The sequence below is a fragment of the Vigna angularis genome, chromosome 3, assembly GCF_016808095.1.
Source record: "Vigna angularis cultivar LongXiaoDou No.4 chromosome 3, ASM1680809v1, whole genome shotgun sequence".
Taxonomy (NCBI): domain Eukaryota; kingdom Viridiplantae; phylum Streptophyta; class Magnoliopsida; order Fabales; family Fabaceae; genus Vigna; species Vigna angularis.
The window spans coordinates 14,717,668-14,745,652 of record NC_068972.1 but is presented as its reverse complement, the minus strand read 5'-3'; the positions used below and the strand labels follow the sequence as shown (position 1 = coordinate 14,745,652).

Below are 27,985 nucleotides of genomic sequence, written 5' to 3'. Positions count from 1 at the left end.
TGTCAAAGTGTGTCTAGCACTTTTTTAGTGGATATATTTTTTTCTAGCATGGTGATTGGTATTTTGTGCTGCTGGAGAATATCTTATCCAACATACAAATAGTAAATATTTTTTCCTTATTTATTTTTCCCCAAGATGAGAGAAAAATAAAGTTGGAGGATCATTTCCAATCTCAAACCAACCCCCACATAGATTCACGAGCAAAAAGATTCCACAAATTTGCACGCCAAATATAAGGCATGGTAACTCAAGTTTATAGTTACTTTACCTTGATGTAACAAGCTCACAAAAGGAAGGTAACAACACAAACAAATGGGGTCGATTGTTATGCTTCTCCTTGTCCTCTGCTAGACCACTTCTCAACAAGGGGTGTAAAGGGAGAACAGATGCTGCATCTGGATGAATTACAAGATGTGCCAGTTCTCGGAGAACATAAATAATTTCTTCAAGTCTTGCTTTTGGTAAAGGACAGTCACCTGCAGGGAAAAGAAAATATTTAAGTAGGAAAAAAGTGGTAGATGAAATGAAAATTCCATAGGATGTTTATTATCTATCATAAAAAGCACACCTAAGCCATTTTCATCTGCCAGAAACCTGCCCAAGATGTATTCACATCTTGTCATGAGCATCGTAATTGAGATTTTGCTGACTTCAGATCTTGTCATATTCCAATTGACTTCATTAGAATAACTAACAAAACATTATATAAATTGGTCAACATATGAAGATAATATATTTAGTAAAAACTAAAAAGCAAAGAGAAAGAAAAATAAGGAGTTGAGATCGAAGAAATTTTAGGAATCAAATAATGCCTTTATTCAGGTCTCTATTACAATGATACAGCAGGAGTTAGCAATCAGGCACCCGAGTAATTCAAAATAGTTTTCTTCTGATGAGACTATAAATCATGATTTCATTAGAAAAGAATGTCCAGAGAAGGCAGGCAACTGTATACAAAAATGCATGATAAAGGTAGATTACTAGAAGCATCCATGACAAGTACACCATCTCACATTAAGACATAACTGACACCAAGTCAAAGATAATTTACACTCAGAATTTGGACATTATTTATAGAAAAATCTAATACGAATTGAATAAGTTTTCAAGGGATGGCACCTGCTCAAAGAAAACAACTTTTGTAAACAAGTCAAAGAAAATCTGCTGCAGTGAGGAGGCATAAGCTCTACAGTCTCAACAGGTAATGAGCATGTGCGGGATGCACATCGGTCCAATGTGGAGACCAGTCGCAGCAGAATCTAAGAACATGCACGTTGTCAGAACATATGAAAATCAACCAATTGTTTATCTAGAATATCTTAGAGTATCTAAGTTTATCTCTTAGGATTAGTTTTCCTATTTCATATTTCACAATTTTTTCCTTATTTGATTAGGATTAAGAGCCTACTATTAGTATAAATTCAAAATCTCTTCTCATTTCCCTCCCATGATGAATAAAAGGAAAAAGTGAAATGTCCAACAGTACTTAATCTGGAGTGCAAGAAAAGCTTAAAGCAAGTCCAATTAGGTGACTTTTGCAGCAAAATAGGCACGGAACTTTATTTCGGGGAAAAAATTATCAATAATCAAAATTAATTATTACTAAAAGAAGTCATGCATATGAAGGGATGAGCAGTCGTTAAATAATAGAGCTAGCTCTAATAAACAAAATATAAGAACTCTAAATATGTGGAAGATAATCCTTAACTTAGATGCTGATTTTATGTTAAATATCAAACTATTGCTATTGAGCTTCTTAATACCAAAGTATCTTCTATATTGGTGGAGAACTTACATCTGTAGGTGTATCAACTGGCAACTTAAGGACTGTGTCACCAAGAATATTTAAGATGGACATCTCAAGGGACTCATCAGCCTCTAGCACCACAGCTGAGAGGGAATTTGAAGGAAGAGCTCGTCCACAATATCCAATTAGGAATATTTCATAAACATCCGCAATCTCCTTCCATATTCTTGTTCTGACAGATTTACTAATACCTGAATCTGAACCTCCATTCGTTAAATTGGTGATGTAATCAACAAGAAGACGGTTGAACGCTTCAACAGCTAATCTCCAAAGTGCACAATCAGGACTGTCTCTTCTTGTTGTCATACATCTGAAAAGTTAACATAATATTATTGTAGCAGAATACTCGTAATTCTATAGAGAAAAGGGGAATATATAAGTATATAAAGAGGTGGATATCTTCAATCCATTAGGGTTGCATATGTTATTGCATAAAAAATGAGCTGATCAAATGGTGAAGAGTTTACATTGGTCAATGCCAAGAGTAAAGATTAGGAGGGGCATCCTCAAAAGTTGTTGGTGAGTGAACTGGAATGTACTTCCCTCTTGTCTTCTTCACTCGTAAAAAAAAAAAATCTTTCATAATTTGATTTCAAATTATCAACTTTTACCCTTTTTTCAGTCCTTTCCTCCTCACTTTGACATCGGAAATAAAAGAGTGTGAGTAAATGAACCAAAAACATTTTTCACTTCGAATGCAAATTACAAAACTAATTTGAATTCAATCTTATAAAGTCAGCTTGTAAGATGAGAGGTTTGTCCAAAACTTAGAAAGATTACATTGGTCATCATATCTCTAGTTGATATATTATCTGATCACATCCTCTCACAACATACAAATGTGGGCCCAACAACACTACCTTACCTAGGTATACACATTTGGAGCTTAGACAAATATAGGCAACCAATAACAAATCCAGATTAGACTATGACACCATTTTAGAATTTGAGCATAAAGTTAAGCTGAACCTAAGAAAACTAACTTATAAGTGAGGACTGTCCAACCTCACAGAGACAACATTTACCATGTTTCAAGTCAATGTGAGATATTAGCAATAACATTTTAACATATACTACTCGTAAATAGAATGATTATTTGAGAATTTGTTAAAGACTTCGTTACTGAATATTGTCAAATTTTCTGTTGCACTCTATGTATTAATTACTTTTACACAAGGATAGCTGTGGGAAATCAAATAGTATTTTAGGAAAGAATAAATTAGGAAATTTGTGTATTTCATAACAAGTATATATTTTATTGTAATCGGTACAGATTTGAATAAATAGGGACAATCCCATAAATCAAGGGATTCTAGAATAGAATATAGTTATTATATTTCCTAAAATAGCTTAGGTCTCCCGTATATATCTTGTATGATCTCTTTGTAATAAAGACATCAATTTCCATTTAACCTAATTTCCAGATGGTATCAGAGCTTCCGATCTAGGAAGCTCTGTCTGCGCATTGTAAACCCTAAGACGGCAGCCTGCATTGCTGCTGCATTTTTCTTAACCCTAAGACGACAGCCTGCATTGCTGCTGCATCTCTCTTAACCCTAAGACGGCAGCCTGCATTGCTGCTGCATCTTTTCCTATATTCATTACATTTTTTTTCCCTTGCTATTGCAACCTTCTCTATCGCTCAATCTTCTGTTGCTGCTGTCTTCTCTGTGCCTTAATTGCACAGCCTTTCCTTTTTTCCGCTCAGCCATCTTCTTGCTATGATGTCAAGGGAAGAGGAAGTTGTGAACCCAACTCCAGAAACAGGGAATTCCCATTCCCAGCTTCCTGGAGAACTGCAGAATATCCATTCTGCATATCGACTCAATGGAAGAAATTATTTGAAGTGGGCCCAACTTGTTCATACAGTGCTGAAGGGAAAGGGGAAGTTGAGTCACCTGATGGAGTCTGGACCCAAACAGGAGGATCCCAAGTTTACTACATGGGATGAGGAAGATTCAATGATCATGGCGTGGCTGTGGAATTCAATGATTCCAGAAATCAGCGACACATGCATGTTCCTTAATTCGGCAAAAGAGATTTGGGATGCTGTAGAGCAAACCTACTCTAAAGCCAAAGATGCTGCTCAAGTATATGACGTAAAGGTGAAAACTTTGGCAGCAAAACAAGGGAACAAGACTGTTACAGAATATGCCAATCAGTTGAAATCATTATGGATGGAGCTAGACCATTATAGAGTCATAAAAGCCAAATGTACTGAAGATTCAGCACTTCTCAAGGAATATATCGAACAAGACAGAGTTTATGATTTCCTTGTTGGTTTGAATCCTGAATTTGATCAAGTTAGGATTCAAATATTGGGGAAGCAAAAGGTACCATGCTTCAATGAAGTGGTGGCTATTGTGAGAAGTGAAGAAAGCAGAAGGGGTCTCATGTTGGAGAGTCCAGCAGTAGTAGAGAACTCAGCAATGGTGGCTGACCATAAAGGAGAACAGACGTTGGCCATGGTAGCCGAACAGAAGAAAGGAGGATCAACAAATGTGGAGAAGAAAGGTGATGGTCTCTGGTGTACCTACTGCAATAAGCCTCGTCATACCCGAGAGAAGTGCTGGAAGTTGCATGGGAAGCCTTTAAATCGAGATCGAGAAGGGGGACATAGAGGAGGCCCCTCAAGGAAAGGAGGACAAGTTTATGTTGCTGCTGGAACAAATGAAGGAAATAATCCAGAAGCTGCTGCCCATCTTAATCAAGAGGAGATAGAAAGGGTGAGAACCTTTCTTAGTAAGCTGGAAAAACCTACAGGTGTGTGTTCTTTGGCATATTCAGGTAAGTTTCCACTTTCTTTTGCATTAAATGTCTCAGATACACCCTTTAACAATTACTGGATATTGGACTCTGGAGCCACAGACCACATGACACCATTAGCCAAACACTTCTCCACATATTCCCCATGTCCTAGCAACAAGAAAATTGCCACAGCAGATGGAACCCTTATAACTGCAGCTGGTCAAGGAAATATCCAAATCAATTCTTTAATAACCTTAAAAGATGTTCTCCATGTCCCAAAGCTGTCCACCAACCTAGTCTCTATACGAAAACTTATAAAGGATTTGTCATGTAAGGTTGTTTTTTACAACGATTATTGTGTATTTTCAGGACAAGGATTCGGGGAGGATGATTGGACATGCTAGAGAATGGAATGGCCTTTATTATCTTGAAGATCCAAATCTGTCCAACAAAAACAGAATCTCTCATTCCTTCATATCTGAATCTTTGATGACCAACAGAAAAAAAATCATGCTTTATCATTGTCGGTTGGGACATCCCTCCTTTGGAGTGATCAAAATTATGTTTCCCTCTTTGTTTACAAAGTTAGATGTTGAGAGTCTTCATTGTGAGGTGTGTGAACTTGCTAAGCACAAGCGTGTATCTTTTCCAATAAGTAATAAAATTAGCAATTTCCCCTTTTATCTTGTTCATACTATGGGGACCTTCTAATGTTTCAAATGTGTATGGTGCTTGATGGTTTGTCACCTTTATAGATGATTGTACAAGGGTCACTTGGGTTTTCCTACTTAAACAAAAATCAGAAGTCAGTTCTGTCTTCCTAAACTTCCACTCCCTGATAAAAGGTCAGTTTGGTGTTAATATTAAGAGGCTTAGGTCAGACAATGCCAAAGATTACTTCAATCATGTCCTTAATTCTTTTTGTCAAAAGGAAGGTATAATTCATGAGTCCTCTTGTGTCAAAACACCACAGCAGAATGGGGTCGCAGAAAGAAAAAATGGGCATCTATTAAATCAGACTCGGGCATTGTTGTTCCAAAATAGTGTTCCAAAAAATCTCTGGGGGGAAGCTGTTCTTACAGCAACACACCTTATCAATAGACTACCCTCTAGAGTCTTAGGATCAAAAAGCCCTATGGAAGCTTTGTCGTCTTTCTATCCAAACCTATCCACTACAAATAATCTTAAACCAAGAGTTTTTGGGTGCATCTCATATGTCCATATTCATAATACAGACAGGGGGAAACTTGATCCTAGAGCCTTAAAGTGTGTCTTTGTTGGTTACTCACTCACTCAGAAAGGGTATAAATGCTACCACCCCCCATCCAAAAAATTCTTTGTGTCTAGGGATGTTACCTTCAATGAACAAGAGGGCTATTTCCATCAACCTTATCTTCCGGGGGAGAGTTTCAGGGAAGATAAGGAAAGTAGTAATTCTGGTTTTCCCATTCTTCCAGACCTGATATTTGAACCTAAACTAGATCAAATTGAAGCTGTACCAAGTGAAATAGGTCAAGAAAGTGAAATTAATTGTGAAGCTGATCAAGGAGATGTTGAAGCTGGAAAATTTGGTAAGAAGCTGGTATACTCAAGGAAGACTAAGGCCATTCCAGGATCAAGCAATGTTCAAGAATCCAACTCAAATCCACAAAAAGAGGTAACAATTTTTTCTCCAGCTGTGCAGGCTGAAATTGAAACCCAAAATGATCTTGAAATTGAAACCCAAAATGATCTTGACCTCCCAATTGCCATTAGAAAAGGGCCAAGAAAATGCACCAAACAGCCACTCTACCCTCTCTCAAATTACCTGTCCTTTGAAAATTTCTCTCCTACCCATAAAGCCTTCCTAGTAAACCTAAACACTACACTCCTACCTAATACCCTATCTGAGGCATTGTCTGACAGAAAATGGAGGCAAGCCATGGATGTAGAGATGGAGGCGTTAGAGAAGAACAACACCTGGGAGTTAGTCACCTTACCAATAGGAAAGAGGCCAGTTGGATGTAAGTGGGTTTATACAGTGAAATACAAGGCTGATGGATCAATTGAGAGATATAAGGCAAGACTAGTTGCAAAAGGGTTCACCCAAACCTATGGAGTTGATTATTTGGAGACCTTTGCTCCGGTTGCCAAAATGAACACAGTTAGGGTGATATTGTCTCTTGCTGCCAATTATGGCTGGAACTTGGAACAATTTGATGTTAAGAATGCTTTCCTACATGGAGACCTTGAAGAAGAAATTTATATGGAGATACCTCCGGGATACGGTAGAGACGTTGTTACCAACACTGTTTGCAAGCTGAAAAAGGCATTATATGGGCTAAAACAGTCCCCCCGTGCATGGTTTGGCAGGTTTACTAAAGTTATGACAGGTCTAGGTTACAAACAAAGCCAAGGGGACCATACTTTGTTCTTTAAACATTCCAAGTCAGGGGGAGTAACAATATTATTGGTGTATGTGGATGACATAATATTAACTGGAGATGATAAAGAAGAGCAGCGATTGTTGAGCCAATGCTTGGGCAAGGAATTTGAGATCAAGACCTTGGGAAAACTAAAATATTTTTTGGGAATTGAAGTTGCCCAATCCAAGAAAGGGATATTTATATCCCAGCAGAAGTATATCACTGATTTGCTCAAGGAAACTAGCAAGGCAGCGTGCAAACCTGCTAGTACCCCATTAGAACCAAACATAAAGCTTGGAAATGCAGAAGAAGACGTTGCTGTTGAAAAAGAGATGTACCAGCGATTAGTGGGCAGACTTATATATTTGTCTCATACCAGGCCAGATATTGCCTATGCAGTGAGTTTAATTAGCCAATTTATGCATAGCCCAAAGGAGACCCATTTACAAGCTGCCCACAGAATTTTACAGTACCTTAAAGGAACTCCAGGAAGAGGGATTCTATTCAAAAGGAATGATAATGTGAAGCTTGAAGCCTATACTGATGCTGATTATGCAGGGTCAATTGTGGATAGGAGGTCAACTACAGGATATTGCACCTTTCTTGGAGGAAATCTTGTGACTTGGAGAAGCAAAAAGCAGGGTGTAGTGGCTCGGTCCACTGCTGAAGCGGAATTCCGAGCCATGGCACAAGGTATATGTGAGTTGCTATGGCTTAAAATCATCTTAGAAGACTTGAGGATAAAATGGGAAGAACCTATGAAGCTCTATTGTGATAATAAGTCAGCAATCAGCATAGCCCACAACCCAGTGCATCATGATAGAACAAAGCATATTGAAGTAGACAGACACTTCATCAAAGAAAAGCTTGATAGTGGCTTGATATGCACTCCATATGTGTCCTCTCAAGATCAAATTGCAGACATTCTTACCAAGGGGCTGGGCTGCCACAATTTTGAGAAGATTGTATCCAAGCTGGGAATGGAAAACAACTATTCACCAGCTTGAGGGGGAGTGTGGGAAATCAAATAGTATTTTAGGAAAGAATAAATTAGGAAATTTGTGTATTTCATAACAAGTATATATTTTATTGTAATCGGTACAGATTTGAATAAATAGGGACAATCCCATAAATCAAGGGATTCTAGAATAGAATATAGTTATTATATTTCCTAAAATAGCTTAGGTCTCCCGTATATATCTTGTATGATCTCTTTGTAATAAAGACATCAATTTCCATTTAACCTAATTTCCAGAATAACCATTTAACATATTTTATGACTTAATGAGTTTGTTGAAAGGATTAGTGAAAAAACAGGTTACCAAGGGTGGTACCACTCTAATACCATGTTGAGAAGAGAGAAATTGAGAAAGAATATAATGAAATCCAAGTGTGTTGGGTACACACACGAATATTCTTATTTATAATGAAAAGAGATTCAATGGAAAAAAAACAATATCTAATAATGGGAATTACCCTAACATATCATATTCTTTTACTTAATGTAATCAAATCATATTTCTAACTCTCTGTCGAGTTGGAGCATATGTATCATATTATACAAGCTTATTTCAAATTTCATCAATATAAGACACCCTTGAGAGACTTAGTAAACATGTTGGCCAGTTGGATACCGAAGCTGGCAAAGTAAATAATGACAACAATAATATATATTTCCCTTACATGACTTTATCTCTGTCAAAGTTACAATCAATCTTCAACATAACCACACATCTTCCCGAAAAGAATGCAGGAGCCACTCCTCCACAAACAATATATTGAAAAATATGTTAATTATATCTCAATAATTTAGATTACCTTTTAGGATTAGTTTCCTCATTTAGTATATGTAATTATTAGAATATATTGTATTGCCACATTTCATTATTGTCATTTATTAGGAGTAGGTATTATATATTCTTGTTAGAGCTTGTACCTTTAGGGAATGATAGAAAAATATTCAGAATCCACTCCTTATATTTTATAAAGTTAAAAAAGGAGAATTCCTACCCGTGAAAAGAACTTGAAGGGGCCCACAAGAGTAGCATTCATTTCAAGCATGCATTCAAAATCATTTTTCTTTTCCCCAGTTTCCAATTTAAAAATTTTCAAAGTTCCCATTTTTGTAGCAATCATAACCTATAAAAGCTTGAGTCCACTCTCCAGGGAAACGGGTTCTCAGCATTTCCTGGCTACAGTGTACAAATATCTCTAACTAAATTATTTTTTTGAAGAAAATTTCAACACCCTTTTGTGAGTTATCCCATCCTACCCAATAACAGTGAGCAGAGAAAAAAAAAGATTAAGAGAAATTACTACCTTCCAAGACTTTGAATAATTTCAGGGTACATAATATGCTTTTGAATTGCAGGTGCTTGCAAGAATAGGTCTACCAGCACTGGAACTAGCCTTTCTGCAAATATGTAACTAGGAATGCCATTTGGTGCTGTTACTTCATTGTGTGATATTGGAGTAGCACCATTTGGTGCATCATATTTAATCTGATAATCTGCAAACACAAGCATAAACTTCAAACTTAAAGGAAAAAACTCAAAACTAGCAGATACAACCTGATAGTTCCATAACTAAAATAAGGTCAGAACCTCTTGCTTGATCTATTTTACCATCCTCATTATGTAAATGAGAATCCTGCCTAGGAAGATACTGCAGAAACTCTCGAAGAAGAACAGACCACATAGAACAAATGTGCTCTGTTGGACGTAACAGTGGCAAGATTTCCAGTATAGTCCGTAGCACTGGTGGGACATTCCCCTAGAAAAATGAAACATCACATTACGAAAGTTTCTACTAAAAAGGGAAATTATACTACAGTTAGAAGAAATCTATTATTATTTTCTAGAAAACTTTGTAAAGTTTTCGAAAATCCTTATATGGTCTAAAACAGTCTCCTAGAGCCTCTTTTGGAAAATTTAGCAACAATGTTCAACGATTTGGCATGACTCTATTTGAGGCAGATCATTCAGTTTTTTATTGTCACTCGAGTATTGGATGTGTTTACTTGATAGTATATGTTGATGACATCGTTCTTATAGTAGTGACAACCATGACATCTCCTAAATGAAACAACATCTTTGTTACGATTTTCAGACCAAAGATCTTGGCTAACTCTGATATTTCTAGGGTAGTAAGGTGGCACAATTCAACGATGGTATTATTATATCTCAAAAAAGTATGCATTGGATATTTTGGAGGAAACTAGGTTGACAAATTCAAAATCTGTTGACACACCCATGGATCTTAATACTAAACTTCTACCAAATTAGGGGTAGTCTATGCTAGATCACGAGCAATATAGAATACTAGTTGAAAAATTGAATTATCTCACCGTTAGTGTGGTAAGCCAATTTCTTAATTTCCCATGTGAAGATAATTGGAATACAATCATTTGTATATTAAAGTACATTAAAGGATGTCCTTCAAAAGGGTTGTTATATAGTTCTAATAACCATACAAGAGTTGTTTGTTATTCGGCTAATTGGGCAGGATCTCCTTCTGATAGAAGATCTACATCCGGATATTGTGTCTCCATTGGTGGTAACTTGATCTCTTGGAAAAGCAAGAAACAAAATGTTGTGACAATTTAGAGTTATGGCCTTAGCCATTTGTGAGTTTGTTTGGCTTAGGCAATTGCTTAGAAAGTTACAATTTGGAGATGTCATATTTTGTTATTATTCTTTATTTGTATTTTGGACTTAGCTCATATTTCTTTTATTATAAATATAGTATTGTATGTGTATTTTCTACACAAGGAAGACTAATCCCATACAGTTTTTACTATATTCAATAAGTTAAAACTGCGTGTACCTTATTACTTGGTACCAATGTACTTGCCCATCATTGGGCTCATGTCTTCTTTTGAAAAAAAAAAAATTCTCCTTCCATTTCTTTCCCAAGTGAACCTTTATTTCATGTTTTACGAATTTTCGGTTGTGTACATTTTATTCATCATGTCTTCAGGGTTGGACAAACTTTTTGCAAGAGCTATTAAATATATTTTCTTGGATCTTCTTATCTTTAAAAGGGGTATCTTGGATATTCTTACCCATTCTCAACTTGCCAACAATAGATTGAAATGTAGCACAGGTTGGCCCTTTTGTCCATACATTTACAAGTGATTTCCAGAGGATACAAATGGTGTACATATTGTCCCATTATCCAATTTCACCTTTATGAAGTGTTTGTCTTCTTCAACATGCTTAGTTTTGTCTTGTTGCATAGCATATGTTATTGCGTTTTATATAAATTAGGGAAGCGTAAACTTTTGATATTGTTTGATATTGGTAGATATTGTTGATATTGTTTTTTAACAATATCTTCTATTTACCATATTTATGTTTGGTTGCCATATATATTTGTATCATTCTTCACTATAAATATATTAACACTGTTAGATGTTAAGTTGTGTGTTTCTGTTAATTGGGCTTAGCCCATTCTGTATTTAGGGTTTAACCCTTATCTTACATTATAAATAAACTACCCTATGTGTATGCTAAACACATAAGGGAGATTTCTCTTAATCTTCTCTACTATTTCATATGGTATCAGAGCCATGGTTAGAGCCTATCCTAGCGAGTTCTAAGTGGGCATTCTATTCTTCTATTCCACCCGCTATCGGGCCGTTATCGGACCACCCAATTTCTACTATCACGCACGAGATGTCTATACCTCGACGTGAAGGGGGTGTGTTGGAAGTCCCACATCGACTAGAGATAAGGCCAAATTATAATATATAAGTGAGGTGCAAACCTCACCTTACAAGCCGGTTTTGTGGGGATGAGTTAGGCTTAAAACCCACTTTCTAATAAACAATTTGGTATGTCTCGCAGTGAAGCGGATCATTCAGTGTTCTATCGCCACTCAAGTGCTGGATGTATTTACTTAATAGTGTATGTCGATGATATTGTTCTCACAGGAAGTGACTATCTCGGCATCTCTCAGATGAAACAACTCCTTTGTCATCATTTTCAAACCAAAGATCTTGGCAAACTCCGGTACTTTTTGGGTATTGAAGTAGCACAATCCAATGATGGTATTGTCATATCTCAGAGGAAGTATGCGTTAGACATCTTGGAGAAAACAGGGTTAATGAACTGTAAATCTGTTGAGACACCTATGGACCCTAACATCAAACTCCTACCAAATCAGGGGGGGCCTTTCTCAGATCCTGAACGGTACAGAAGATTAGTTGGTAAATTAAACTATCTTACTGTTACACGTCCTGACATTTCCTTCGCAGTTAGTGTGGTGAGTCAATTTCTAAACTCCCCATGTGAAGACCATTGGGATGCAGTTGTTCGCATACTGAAGTATATTAAAGGATCACCTGGAAAAGGTTTGCTATATGGCCCTAACAACGATACAAAAATCGTTTGCTATTCAGATGTTGATTGGGCTGGTTCCCCTTCTGATAGGAGGTCTACTTCTGGATATTGTGTCTCTATTGGTGGCAACCTGATATCTTGGAAAAGTAAGAAGCAAAGTGTTGTGGCAAGGTCCAGCGCAGAAGCAGAATATAGAGCTATGACATCTGCTACTTGTGAGCTTGTGTGGCTTAAACAATTATTTAGTGAATTGAAATTTGGAGATGTCACTCACATGACACTTATATGTGATAATCAAGCTGCTCTTCATATTAGCTCTAACCCTGTCTTCCATGAGAGAACCAAGCACATTGAAGTTGATTGTCATTTTATTAGAGAAAAAATCATATCTAGAGATATCAAGACTGAGTTCGTTAACTCAAGCAACCAGTTGGCAGACATATTCACCAAGTCCTTACGAGGACCTAGAATTGACTATCTTTGTAACAAGCTTGGAACATATGATTTATATGCTCCAGCTTGAGGGGGAGTGTTAGATGTTAAGTTGTGTGTTTCTGTTAATTGGGCTTAGCCCATTCTGTATTTAGAGTTTAACCCTTATCTTACATTATAAATAAACTACCCTATGTGTATGCTAAACACATAAGGGAGATTTCTCTTAATCTTCTCTACTATTTCATAAACACTATGTGTGTTTTAGACACAAGGGAGATTAATCTTTATACCTAATTTTACTATATTCAATATTGGACATTAGACCGACAATATTTTTATTGTTGACTATGAGAGGTTTAAGAGACCTTGTGCAAGCTGTTGACATCATCAAATTAATGAACAACTCGTCATATAATACTTTTATGAGGGTCAAACATCTATGGACAGACAAATGATAGATCCAGCCAGTTAAAAAGTCGACTTTAAATCTAACTCAATCCCACAAAAACGACTTGTAAGGTGAGGTTTGCACCCACATATATATTCTAAATTGGTCTTATCTCTAATCAATGTGAGATTTCCAACACAGCCAATGAAAAAGCTTTGGTGGATAAGACGCAAGGTGCATCCAGACAACTAATTGAGCATATGATGTCCAATAACCAACAGTTCAGCACTAGAAGCAACTCTGGGACTCTACTGAAAGGAGTCTATGAGATGGAAACCACATATGTTGCTGATCATAAGAAAATAGAAGGAAAGTTTGATGAGTTGGCAGCATGGTTAAACAGTTGACAGTATCTCAAAAAGCTGTTACTTTATGTGGAATTTGTACTTTAGTTGACCACCCCACTGATGTTTGTTCTATACTACAAGAAGCTGGGACAGACGCTGCTGAGTCCCCCTCAAGCATATTTGCTTGTCAAGTATTTCCCAGTTTTGTTGGAAAAACAAATGAAGGTAACAATAACAGTTCTAAGTTCCAACTTACAAATAAATAAGAAAAAACAATTAAGCAATATTAATAAAGTTAATAGAAAACGGACTCACAAATTCCATTTCAAAGTTATCATTAGTTAACATGGCTTGCTTCACGGCCAAATCTATGATTGATATCAATTGTGTGTATACAACATCATTGAACAATCCTTGAGCCTGTACATACAGCTCTCCTGATAGATGATCAAAATATAAAATAAAATAAGTCTTATATGAATCATACTATATAAAGCTACTGGACTATGGGCGTATGATAAAAAATAGAAACCTAATAGAATGACTTAATTCATAACCAACGTAGACAGAAACATTAAATCTTAATTAAATGAAAATCAATATATTACCAAGCCCATGCAAAATCTCCTGCGTCACCTTATCAGCAGCACTGCCATGGTAACTAGAAGGCTTTCTCAGAACAAGCTCGTAAACATCAATTACTGAAATAAGGTAAGGCATTGACATATTTCCCTAATTCACAAACTTCTGTTAGTACTTAAATGAGTATATTTCAACTACTTCAGCTTTATTGATTTTTATATTTGATAACTGGTTAAAAGTTTCTTTGCATAAACCTCTCCAGAAGCACTTATAGGAAAAGAAAATAAGAAAAGTGAAATAAACATATCTATAAGCTAAAATAAGATTATGCGTAAGTTAAAAATTAACTTCTGGATAAGCTATGAAATAATTTGTACAAATTATCTTCCACATAAGCCAATTTTAGCTTTTGGAGAAATTCTTTTCATTTTTCCCACTTATTTTCTACTCCTAGAAATGTATTTAGAGAAATATATTCAAACAGAGTCTAGAAGTAGACATAGCTAGAGTTAAAGATGGTTGACGATAAATTCAGCTACGTATTCCTCATCTACAAACAGAAGATCAGCTCTAATCCAAATTATTATCCCTACCTTAGATGAGTGGGAATTAACAGTTGTCTGCAAACAATTTATTGCTGCAAGTGCAACCTCTTTACTACCATTTAAAATGCTATTTTCAACATATTGAAGCAATGATTCCCAGCCTACATAAAACAAAAGTAAATCAGGACTGCTTGTAAATTAAACCAAATGAAAAATACCAGATACATCATCTTTGAATAGTGAACCCACCAGACCAAAAGTTACTTAAGCTTGTGAAAAAGGGGAAGAACATCCGTAGTATACGTGCTATTCCACCAAAAACAAGCACAAGAGTTTCATCCCACTGCTTCTGAGCTGTGTTACGACTGCAAAATTCATTTGAATGTACACATATATCAAGTGATTTTGGAAAGTGTTAGGTGATTAATGAAGGAGTTAATTACAGTGCACAATAGTTGAAGTTACTTAAACATAACAAAGGCATATATGTCAGTGTTATATTAACCATTTCAGAGATACTACTTTTCTTAATCTTTTCATTCTCCCTATACCCTGTGTTATTATACCTGTTTTACCTTCCTCTTAATTTCTATCCTGGTTTTGCGGATCAAAAAATCATATTCTAACTTGACTTTCTTGTGCTTTAACACATGGGCCATCATCATCCATTGATTTCATTGAAAGTTGTGGCCTGTCAAGATTGTTAAGTTGTTATTTATTGATTTCTATAATTTCTTTCTTGAGTTTGTTAGTTTAATGCTAATTGTTCTTAAAGTTCCTACAAGTAGATAGAACTTGTCTTGGCTGAGTTTAAGTCTTCAATTTAATAGGTTTAGTTTACTAATTGTTGGAAGTCCCACATCGACTAAAAATAAGATCAATTTAGAATAAATAAGTGAGTGTAAACCTCACCTTACAAACCAGTTTTGTGGGGTTGAGTTAGGTTTAAAATCTACTTCTTAACATGTTATTAGATCCATGATTTTTCCTAGCAAGTTTTGTTATTCGTTAGGTCTATTGTTCCACCTGCTATCGAGCCACTATCGGACCACTAATTAATGTCTAATTCCATGCTCGATATGTATATACGTTAGCGTGAGGAGAGTGTACTGGAAATCTCACACCAACTAGAGATAAGGCCAATTTAGAATATATATATATATATATATATATATATATATATATATATATATATATAAGTGGGTGCAAACCTCACCTTATAAGCCAGTATTTTGAGACTAAGTTAGGCTAAAGTCCACTTCTTAACACTGACTTTATTCAAAAGAAGCATAAAGCTTATGTAAGGTCAACCTTAAGGAAGAATGTCGCCAAATATATGAAAATTTAGATAAGAGTTGTTGGATTATGAAAATAGAAAGTCTTTCATGTGCCCATATTACGGGTTCAGGTGCCATAATTTATTCATATAATGAAATTATCATTCGTATAATTTATTTCTTATCAATTTCATTATGGAAAACAAGAAATGTAGTACAATGTGTAAGTACAAGATCACGACTCCAGAGATCAGCTTTATGCTCACTGTTCCAGACTATTTTCAGAGAGGTCTAGTCTACCCTTACTTTTTTCTCCACCGTTCATTCTCCCCATCTTCTCCCACGAGTATATATCACTTAGGCTAGAAGATGAGTAATAGAGTCAATTGCGAATACCTGTGATGTATGAGCATGTGAACTGCTTTTCCTCCTCGAGTACCAAGCTCTTTCCCTTGCCATTCATCTTTTGAAGAGGTAGCAGCCTACTTAACAAAAATCATAATCAAAGTACATCAGCTTACAATGAAAATAAGTCTTCATTTCAACTTCCAATAGTTTCAGCTTTACCATATGAGAAGCACGGTCCAATGTAGGAAATACATAATTCCAAAGACAATCTTCCCACAAGCTCTTTGAAAGCTTTTGTCCATGAGTTCCTAAAGTTTGGAACAGTGTCCTGACAGAAGAATTCCTCACCTAAAAAACAAAATTTTCAGTTCCAGGAAGCTTTGACAGCCAGCAGCAATAGTAGACAGCAATTTTATTTAGGAGTTAACAAGTTTTGTTTTATTGTCCAAATTTCACTAATTGTTATAGTATTAGTATAGAGCAATGGAGTCTTGAAGGTCTATTCAAATGGTTGTATGCTGTAACACTATTTAGGGATTATGTAATGATTAATGATCTCTTCTTGGTAAGCAGCAAAACCCAGTTATGAAGTACAAGAGACAATAGGAATAATCCCTAGGTTTCTTCTATTTTATCGTGATTTCTTTAATTTTCTATGCAACACTAGCATTTTTTGTGGGAGACAGCTGCGAAAATTCAACTATAGTTGTTACTTTCCTTAAGATAAACCCATCAAAATTAGAAAATTAATCACTCAGAATATTCACAGTGTTGAAATGTAATATGTTTTTAGATATAGGCTCTGTAGGAGCCTATTGTTTACTGTTTATTGTTGATTACTGTTTTTCATTATTGTATAAGTATGTGTTTAGTGTGAAGATAATAATATGAAAAAGAGAGTTTCTTTCTCTTAATTCTCCAAAATGGTATCAAGAGCCAAGCACCGGGGCTCTCTTCTGTAGACGCCATCAACCACCAGCCGCCGCCGTCGCCGCCGTTTTCGCCGCCGCCGTCTCCGTCGCCGTCGCTGCCGCCGCCGTCGCCGGTACCCCATTTTCTCAGGAAAATTTAGGGGTTTTGTGCGCCTCCGTGAGCGCGACCCAACCCTGGTGGTCGCCGTCCCTGCAACGCCCTCACGCGCTGCCACGCGCCGCCGCAGCCCGCCAGATCTCGCGCGCGTACTGTTCACGCGCCGCCCTACGCTGGTCGGAACTTCACCGCGCATCTAGGGTTCCGCTCGCCTCACTCTCCTGAGCCTATATCTGATCTTACTTCCCTGTTTCAGTGGGTGTAATTGATACCTAGGGTTTTCTCTCTCCCAATAGTTGAATATCTCTCCAAGTCTGGTTCATTTTCCGATCTGTAATGGCATCTACTGCAATTAATTCCTCTCTATCTGCAACTCCTATCATTACATCTGCAAAACTCAACTGGAAAAATTATTTATCTTGGTCTTCTGCAGTGGAATTATGGTTTCTTGGTCAAGGACACCATGATCATCTAGAACAAGATATCTCTATGGTTCCAGATGAAGAAAAATCTCAATGGCAAAAATTGGATTTTCAGTTATGCGCAATTTTGTGGCAGTCAGTGGAGCAAGAGGTTTTAGATATCTTGAGACCCTATAAAACATGTTCATCATTCTGGAAGAGGGCAGAAGATATTTTTGCTAATGATGTACAACGTCTTTTTGATGCAACCCAAAGAGTAGCTTCTCTAAAACAAGTCAACCATGACATGGTTTCTCATATAGCAAAGGCTCGGGCTGCTGTAGAAGAATTAAAGAACTTCTTTGTAGCTGATTCATTAGAAGGGATCAATAAAAAGCTTGACAAGTTTTACGTGGTCCTAATTTTGAGAAGCTTACACTCCGATTATGATCATGTACGTGATCAAGTTTTAGCTGGTGATCAAATCCCTTCAATGGATGGTTTGGTTACTCGACTTCTTCGAGTACCTCCATTGGTGAAAGATGAGAATTCAATCGATGTTATTGGAACATCAGCTATGATAATGCCACAAGGAAGAGGAGTGCCACAAGGAAGAGGAGGAGGCAGAAGCAACCGAGGACGTGGTGGTCGTAGCATACGTCCTCCTCCTCAATGCACATACTGTAAGAAACTAGGCCATACTCGAGACAAATGTTATGTTCTACATGGATATCCAGACAAAGTTGCTCATGTGTCTAAATCTGGTGATCTAGAATCCAGAATTTCAAATGAAGAATATGAAGAATTTTTACGTTACAAGTCTGGAAAACCGTCTAATCCTGGCCAATCCTCTGTCATGACTAGTGTGCCTACAGCCAGCCTATCTCAATCTGTGGAAGGTCATAATCCATGGATTCTGGACTCAGGTGCCTCTGACCATATCTCTGGTAACATTCCTTCATTTTCTTCATTGTCTTCTCCAAGAATTCCTCATCTCATTACCGTTGCCAATGGATCAAAAGTGAAATCTCAAGGAATTGGAACAGTTTCCTTATCTCCTTCACTAAGTTTAAATTCTGTGTTATATGTTCCCAATTGTCCATACAATTTAATCTCTTTGAGTCAGTTGACTCGTACCTTAAATTGTTCCATAACCTTTACGGCCAATTCTTTTGTTATACAGGAACATGGGACAGGTCGTCTGATTGGAGAAGGACATGAGTCTCAAGGACTTTATTTCTTAAAACCTCATTCCTCAGTTTCCTGCTTTACCACTTCATCCCCCAAACTTCTGCATGATCGTCTAGGCCATCCAAGTTTGTTCAAGTTGAAGATGATGGTTCCAAGTCTCAAAAACATCCAAGTCTTAGATTGTGAATCTTGTCAATTAGGAAAACATGTTAGATCTTCCTATCCTAAAAGATCTGAGACACAGTGTGATTTTCCTTTCTCAATAATTCATTCAGATATTTGGGGACCAAGTCGTGTTACTTCATTTGGTTTTAATTATTTTGTAACCTTTATTGATGAATTCTCTCGATGTACTTGGGTTTATTTAATGAAAGAGAGATCTGAACTTTTGTCCATATTCAAGTCCTTTTTTATTGAAATTAAGAACCAATTTGGGAAGACAATTAAAATTCTTCGAAGTGATAATGCTAAGGAATACTTCTCTCTAGCATTTTCTTCATTCTTATCTTCCCAAGGAATTTTACACCAGTCAACCTGTCCTCACACTCCACAACAAAATGGCATTGCAGAAAGAAAGAATAGACATCTCATTGAAACTGCACGTTCCTTAATGTTGAATACTAATGTTCCTGTACATCATTGGGGTGATGCAGTCCTCACTGCCTGTTTTCTTATCAATAGGATGCCTTCTTCCTCTCTTAATAATAAAATTCCTCACTCTGTCATTTTTCCCAACGACACTTTATACCATGTTTCCCCACGTGTATTTGGGTGTATGTGTTTTGTTCATAATGTTTCTCCAGGTCTTGATAAGCTCTCAGCAAAAGCTATCAAGTGTGTTTTCTTAGGATACTCTCGTCTTCAGAAAGGGTATAGATGTTATTCTCCCTCCACAAAGAGATATTATATGTCAGCTGATGTCACATTCTTTGAGGATACACCTTTTTTTTCTTCCTCCATGGAGGATCGTTCCTCTGTTCAACAAATGTTTCCTTTACCAACATGTGATCCTCTAATTATTCCTGATTCAGTACCTCAAAATCAAAATCCAAATAACATTGTTCCTCCACCTCTTATCACATATCAACGTCGAACCCAATCTCGAACTCCTAACACTGACGATCCTCGAGACTCAGATCCTTCTGCATCAGATCCTCAGACCATGGATCCTTCATCATCTTCACCTTCTACTGATTCAGATGATAACTGGCCCATTGCCCTCCGTAAAGGTATTCGTTCTACTCGCAATCCATATCCTATTTATAATTTTGTGAGTTATCATAACTTGTCTCCTACATATTTCTCCTTTGTTTCCTCATTATCATCGACTAAGGTTCCTAATAATATTCATGAGGCACTTGTTCATTCTGGATGGCGACAAGCCATGGTTGATGAGATGAAGGCACTTGAACACAATGGCACTTGGGATCTTGTCCCTCTTCCTCCTGATAAGAAGCCTGTTGGTTGTAGATGGATTTATACTGTTAAAGTTGGTCCTACTGGTAAAATTGATCGCCTTAAAGCTCGACTGGTAGCTAAGGGCTATACTCAAGTTTATGGCCAAGACTATTGTGATACTTTTTCTCCTGTGGCTAAAACCAGTACCGTTCGTATTTTTCTTGCTATGGCTGCCATTCGTCATTGGCCTCTTTATCAGTTAGACATTAAAAATGCCTTCCTTCATGGTGATCTGGAAGAGGAGATATACATGGAGCAACCTCCTGGATTTGTTGCTCAGGGGGAGTCTGGATTAGTTTGTAAGTTGCGTCGTTTCCTTTATGGCTTAAAGCAATCACCTCGAGCTTGGTTTGGTAAATTTAGTCAGGTGGTGCAAAAATTTGGACTGAAACGTTGTGAGGCGGATCATTCAGTGTTTTATGGTCACTATTCTCCTGACAAATGTGTTTATCTCATGGTGTATGTTGATGATATTGTTATTACAGGGAATGACATCACTAGAATTAATCAGTTAAAGAATCATCTGTTCAATCACTTTCAAACTAAAGATCTGGGTCGTCTAAAATATTTTCTTGGTATTGAAGTGGCACAGTCAAAAGAAGGTGTCATTATTTCACAAAGGAAATATGCTCTTGACATTTTAGAGGAAACAGGTCTGACAAATTGCAAGCCCATTGACAATCCCATGGACCCAAATCAAAAGTTAATGACAGATCAGGGTGAACCTTTCTCAGACCCAGAGAGATATAGAAGACTAGTTGGAAAACTCATTTATCTTACCATAACAAGACCTGATCTTTCTTATCCAGTTGGAGTTGTGAGTCAATTTATGCAAAATCCACATGTTGATCATTGGAATGCAGTACTTCGCATTCTCAGATACATAAAAGGAAGTCCAGGACAGGGACTATTGTATGAGAACAAGGGAAACACTCGGATCGAAGGATATTGTGATGCAGATTGGGCTGGTAGTCCAATTGATCGAAGATCTACTACAGGATATTGTGTTTTACTTGGTGGGAACCTTGTATCTTGGAAAAGTAAGAAACAAAACGTTGTTGCTCGATCTAGTGCTGAAGCTGAATACCGATCTATGGCTCTGACTACATGTGAACTTGTGTGGATTAAACAACTTCTTCAAGAATTGAAGTTTTGTGAAAATGAGCAAATGAAACTGTACTGTGACAATCAAGCAGCTCTACACATTTCCTCCAATCCTGTGTTTCATGAGAGGACGAAACACATAGAAATTGACTGTCATTTTATTAGAGAGAAGTTGTTGTCAAAGGAACTGGTTACTGAATTTGTCAATTCTAATGAACAACTCGGAGACATGTTGACCAAATCTCTAAGGGGGCCTAGAATTCAATTTATATGTTCCAAGCTTGGGGCATATGACTTATATGCTCCAGCTTGAGGGGGAGTGTTGAAATGTAATATGTTTTTAGATATAGGCTCTGTAGGAGCCTATTGTTTACTGTTTATTGTTGATTACTGTTTTTCATTATTGTATAAGTATGTGTTTAGTGTGAAGATAATAATATGAAAAAGAGAGTTTCTTTCTCTTCATTCTCCAAAACACAGCTCCGAATATGATACTCAGGTTGTCTGCAAATCTCCCTTATGCACAGACCCTCTAAACCTTAAATTCTTGTTTCCCACCCTCTTACTTCCTGTCAAAGAACTCTGTTAACCTTTCTATAAATGCATGGGATAAAAAAATTATAAATATTGATGATACTTCTGATGATTCATGGTCGTGGCAACAAATGCAACATCTAACAATAACAGCATTCTAATCACCTGAGATGAAAAAAAAAATAGAAACAACAATTGAGATGTTCCAAACTTTCAATAAAAAAGTAAAATTCTATAGCTTTATCATCCTGGGAAAAATGTAAGTCAACATTTATGCAATTACATTGAGTCTCCTCAATTCTCACAAATGATTCTTAGAAATGTTGCCTGTTCCCTTTCATACAAAGAAGAGAAACATCCCCAGTACCTAGCCCTCGAAGAAGCATGCTTCTATACAAGAAAAGATAACATTAGGATTTAGATGTAACCATTCATGTGCTTTCACTCAATAGCATAGGTTTTTGGGGTAGTTAATTCAGGACAAAGTATTAGATCCTTGTTGCACATTGTTCTAAATAAAAGTTAAATTTCAGCATAAGGTAAGGCAGGCATGTATATTGTCCTTGCATAAAACCTGTCACACAAGTTCCTCTAACAAATTAAACTTCTAGGATAGTGCGACCATAATAGGTAACTTCAAAGAAACATCCACCAGGTCAGACTCAGCATATAAGAAAAAAAATCATCAAAAAAACCAAAGGGGGAAAAGGACATCTTCAGTCTGTCCTACTTAAAAATTGCTTATGACTGCCCTTCAACCAATGTTCTCATTAATACTACTTATATCAACTTACAACAAGGAAGCAATTGGCTTTATAATGGAAGTTTTGAAGTGTATCAAAAACTAAAATAGAGATACCAAGATTATAAATAAAGGGGCCAGCAAAAAAAAGAGTGAGAGAGATTCATATGCACACAAGTGGTACTCTCAATGAAAATTAACTGCTAAAAGAATTTCAATTAGCATGTTTAAAGAAGTAAACATGATAAAGTTTCTGAAAAATGTAACTCGTGTTTTTATTTCTTGTATTTCTCGATCTAATAGAATCAGATTATATACACCGTTGAAGCTTGCAATGCAAGATAGCCTAACTAATCAGCTAACATTAAACCAGTTGGCTAATAAACTGAGCTAACTGGATGCTTAACAGAATTTATACCTAAGTTCCTGATCTAGCAGACAAACAGAAAATAAAACTTGATGATGTGGCAGAGACCACTCAGTTTAGAAAAAAGAGCTTTTACTCTTTTTCTCTGTTAATAGCTAGATAGAAAATTGGCGATAGGGATATCCATCTTAGCACATAAGATGTGTTTCATGAGGTCGTTTGGGTAGAAAAAAAAAGTAGAAAATTTAAAAGAGAAACAAGATTAGAAATTTATAAATTGTACCTCTGGTCTCTCATCTGCCCCAAGGTTTTGAAGTAAGGAGAAAACAGAGAATAGAAGCTTCTCAAAATCAACACCATCTATAGAAGAAGCCTTGTCTCTCGCAATATTAGAAATATGTATTCCATCCTCTGTCTTTTCATTGTCTATCTGCTTCACTATGGAATTAACACCTGAAATAGAAGAGTTGGTATAATTTCAGAACATCTAAAAGTTAAAAACAGAAGGCTTGAAAACAAAATACGAACCTGTTTCCTTTCCTTCAATAGGTCCATTGACAAGACCCTTTGCAATGAAATCAGTCATAGTCCACAGAAGTCCCACTGCTGTCAAGCTTATGTTCAACTCGGTCTTCTGAGCACTGTATGCTCCAGTCACATCAACACACCTGTAATATATGTTTAACACATATTAAACGACAGAAGGAACCAGACTGGGAGCAAATATATGTGAATTTTTGTGTACAAGTGTATGCATCCTAGTATGTGAACATTGATGCTACTCAAATTTGAGCTAGGCTTAATTCCACACACATTCCTCATACCCAGGATTTAACATCCGTATGGTGCAGGTTTCCACTACAAAAATCATGAGGGGCCAATATCTATGATAAGCTAGGATACTGTCTTAAATTTGGCCTAGGCCTAACTCAATTCCAAATTCAAAGATGAGGATTGCTCAAAGCCTTTATAAGCATCATTTAGTCATGTTTATTTTGTCATCGTGAGATCTCGACAACAACATTCAATAAGTAACACCAAATCTAATTTTTTCCACGGATTGCAGCCAGCTATAAAATCCAAAAATAAAGAAAATAAAAGAAATCATATATACACATGCATGCAGTATGCATATAGGTAAATTGGAACAAGGGGATCTCACACTTGAAGGCAGTCTGTAGGTAAGGTGGACAGTCCATCGTTCATTATCACTCTTAGGTTCTAGAAAGAAACAAAATCAGGAAAATTAGTACATATGATAATGTTACAGAGAAAGAATAACACTAAAACCTTTCTTAAAAAGAGAGTATATGATCACTAGATCAAATGTGAAGCTATAGCATGTCTTACAGAAAACTTAAAATAAGCATGAAGCATATAAAGATGAGATTCAAAACTATAATTAAATCAACATGATTGTTGTGGAATAAATTCATAATAATTGATATTGGAAATCATTACTGCATTTTGTAGATTAAAACGTAACAAGAACTGAAACATATCAAACACTTAGAAGGCATACATTGATCAAATGGCAGATTAGATTCATGATTTGAAGGCTCCATATATAGGATATGAATATTAAATCCATGCCTTGAAAATGCCATATATAACAAAAAAATCATGATAATGATGTCAGTGTCCACAATTTTTATGTAATAGTTCCAAAAAGTAAAGATGAACCAAAAGTGCATAGAAGTTTGGTGCAAAGGAGATACAGGGGAAAAAGGCTCAAAGTCTCCAAAAGAAAATAACAATATGCTTATCTGCTAATATTTGTAAATAAATACACAGGAAGAAATCCATCACAGACACAAATCAAGGAAGAACTTATATGATGATATTTTTTGTTTTAGATGTAGAATTCATAACCCCTTTTTAGTAGTTTAAATAAATTCAACTTGCCTGAGTTATGTGTAGCCATAGATTAAAAATCAAAAACTAAATGTAGTACATCCATTATTTTCAAAATGCCAACAAACTGTGCCTCATACTGGAATTTTATAAAACGAATGCAACTCTCAAAAAACAGAATTTTGTGAAATCAAGGAGGTTTGTGAAGTAGAAAACATAAGGTATGCCGAAACATAGCTTCCAATTGCATAGGTATAGGTTTCTTACATAGGAAGCATGTATGGTTTGGTCTCCCTACTTTTTGACGTACTTTCTTGATCTTTAATTCTTATATGATGTGCTGCAGATGAATGACACATATTGGGTTGCCATCCAAGAGGGATATAAATATGTGCTGTCATGTTTTTGCTTGTCTATTTTTATCAAAAAGTGAAAGAGGAAAATAAATGGAAGGTATAAAATTTTTAATCTAAACACTATTAGAATAATTCCTTAAAAAATGAAAACTAAATAGAAAAAAATTATAAATAAAATGCTCACAAGTTTAGAGAGAAAATTTGGAGGCAAATTGCAAGACTAAATGGAACTAGAGAGCCTAGACAGACAAGCAGTATAGCCAACACTTAGTTATGTCTTGTCACTATTTAATAATGTGTACTTTCCAGAATCATGATCAGAAGTAACAAGAGAAGTACTAATAGTCAACTCAATATACCAATAGCCCCGTTGAGCAATAAATGCTGCAAACTAAATCAGTATACCTGGAAGCCAAGAGTAACAAGATCCTTCTCCACAACATCTGCTACATACCTTACATTAACACAGTGGTACATTGATTAAGCAGAGGATTACCAATAGAGAGGTACATTAAGGGCAGAAGAAGGCCAACCTCAACATTTCAAGTATATTAGGCCAGCTATAATGAAGTTTCTCTCCATACCTCTGAAAGAATTTGTATAAATTAGTATCATGTAAACAAACATTGAGAAAATAACAATAAAACTTGACCAACTAGCAATAGTGTTACCTCCAAGACATGCAAAAGAATTTTCAAAGATCCAACACGAACATCTACACTTTGCGTAGAAAAATAAAGAACCTTTAGGGGAGATATGACTGAACATTCAAGAGACCTCAACTTGTCCACATTGACTTCCATCTGCATATTGTGGACACACATTAAGTCATCTTTTAATAAATTATGGGTCGCTGTCAATAAAAATGGTAGAAGGTCTAACTTCCTGTGATGTTTCAAGAGACTTGGATTGTTTGTAGTCTTGGAACCTATCCGAACCCAAGACAGCAGATATAGATTGATCAAGTGCATCAAGTGCCATGTTTTTCAAATGTGGATTAGAATTATCAGCTAGCTGAAAGAGCATATCAAAATATCAAGTGAGATGAAAATGAAACTACCATTGCCACACCAAAGAAACAGTGAGAAAAAGAGACCTCAAGAAAGTGAGAAGTTACTTGATCCCAAAATGGTTCAACTCCTGTGGATAAAAAGGACAATATAAAATTAAAATACCTTCACTTGACAACAAAATCAAAAATGAATATTCACAAAATCCAAAATTAGTGAATAGAACTTAAATATCACAACTCAAGTATCTACTTAGGAAAAATACAACATAGAATGAACAATTGAATAACATCTAGCATACAAGAATTACTATCATGTTTAGAGTTATGGTTTACATACTGTGAACATTATTCACAAGGATGGATATCATTCTTTCCACTGAAAAGCTGATGCTTCCAATTTTTTGACTAGTTGTTGGTCCCGAACTGCTTGAAGTACCTGACATGCACTGATGTGAAAGTTGACACAATGCACTGAGGAGAGACTTCACAGCAGATATATGCATCAGAGCAGAGCTCTCAAAGAGCTTTCAAACAGAAAATAATAACAGGTTAGATCAACTGGCTTATATACATTCCTAACAAAAAAATTAGAAAGAAAAAAAATAAACACTTTAGGCACTAATAAAAACAAAAAATATACAGAATGAAAGAGAATCAAAGCTTAGATAGCAATAAAATCAAGCTTGCATTCTCATCATTGGACATGGAAAAGAATTTCCAAGATAAAAGATTTATAAAAAAGAAAATATATTTTGGAAAGGATTGTCATTAGGACAATTATAGTGATGTCCAAGCTCATCCTAAATTGAGTGTAGCAGCTGAAAGTCATCTTTTGTGTTGACTTCCAAAGAGATAAAATAGGTTTATTCACCTGAGAGTTCAAAGACGAGAGTATATTGAAGTCACTGTATTGTGTAGACAACTCTCTTGACAACTTTACAGGGGTGGAGACCTCCTGCAGAATTAATGGTCATGTACTTTGTAAATTTCACATAAGACTCACCCAAAAGAAATTTCCAACAAAACTATGAAGCATATAAAATTTAATTTTATAAACATTTTGGAAAAAAAAAAAGTCATACTAGAAATAAGAATAGAGTACCAAAAGAAAAGAATCCTCATTGCAGATGCACAAAAAGGAAACGGAAAAATCAAACAAACAAGACAGACAATAAAGCTTTGTAATCACTTACGTATTATTTGCTAAACAACCCATTACAGAGACCGTTAACCAAGCACTAGAGAAGCAAAAGGGAAAATCACGACCTAAAAAGAGTTATTACTTGTTAGAAGAAAAGCTTCTTCGACAATCCACATAATAGATTACACAACATATTAATATAGAGCTATCCCGTCATCTGTTGTACAAAACCCCTGAAGTTGAGTTTTGTTGCCTATAGCTCTCCCAATTTGCAGAAAATCATCAGAATAAGGTTTTAATGAGATCTTGGAGGGAGTTCCAGAAGGAGCAATTTACTGTACTTTTAAAGAGGGTTGGAATGTGAAGAAAGGATTTCCGTGAATGTTCACCAGAGCTATCAAGAATTCACACTCTATTGAAGTAAAAACCAAATGAAAAGGATCCTAGTGTTTGTGGTGCTCCTCTAGAAGTAGAAGCAAGATTTCAAAAGTGATTCACTATTGGGTATTGTCATCACACAAACTCCTAAGGAAGTAGAGATTTCAGTGAAGATGGAGAAATCCCTAATCCAA

General features: G+C 36.1%; 1 protein-coding gene across 1 annotated transcript in view; it reads right to left on the bottom strand.

Annotated features, from left to right (window-relative positions):
• The window catches only part of LOC108345550 (uncharacterized), a 51,382-nt gene that overhangs the window by 1,080 nt on the left and 22,317 nt on the right, over nt 1-27,985 (bottom strand). The window contains exons 22-43 of the mRNA XM_052875559.1: nt 27,144-27,227; nt 26,610-26,796; nt 26,357-26,400; nt 26,143-26,274; nt 25,932-26,063; nt 25,794-25,846; nt 25,666-25,714; nt 24,213-24,271; nt 23,579-23,718; nt 23,334-23,503; nt 16,444-16,572; nt 16,273-16,358; nt 14,849-14,964; nt 14,648-14,760; nt 14,081-14,204; nt 13,788-13,909; nt 9,564-9,732; nt 9,280-9,469; nt 1,796-2,117; nt 1,120-1,259; nt 569-690; nt 269-476 (exon numbers count right to left, since the gene is read on the bottom strand). Of these exons, the coding sequence (XP_052731519.1) occupies nt 269-476; nt 569-690; nt 1,120-1,259; nt 1,796-2,117; nt 9,280-9,469; nt 9,564-9,732; nt 13,788-13,909; nt 14,081-14,204; nt 14,648-14,760; nt 14,849-14,964; nt 16,273-16,358; nt 16,444-16,572; nt 23,334-23,503; nt 23,579-23,718; nt 24,213-24,271; nt 25,666-25,714; nt 25,794-25,846; nt 25,932-26,063; nt 26,143-26,274; nt 26,357-26,400; nt 26,610-26,796; nt 27,144-27,227 (2,891 nt within the window). The remainder of the gene's footprint in view (nt 1-268; nt 477-568; nt 691-1,119; nt 1,260-1,795; nt 2,118-9,279; nt 9,470-9,563; nt 9,733-13,787; nt 13,910-14,080; nt 14,205-14,647; nt 14,761-14,848; nt 14,965-16,272; nt 16,359-16,443; nt 16,573-23,333; nt 23,504-23,578; nt 23,719-24,212; nt 24,272-25,665; nt 25,715-25,793; nt 25,847-25,931; nt 26,064-26,142; nt 26,275-26,356; nt 26,401-26,609; nt 26,797-27,143; nt 27,228-27,985) is intronic.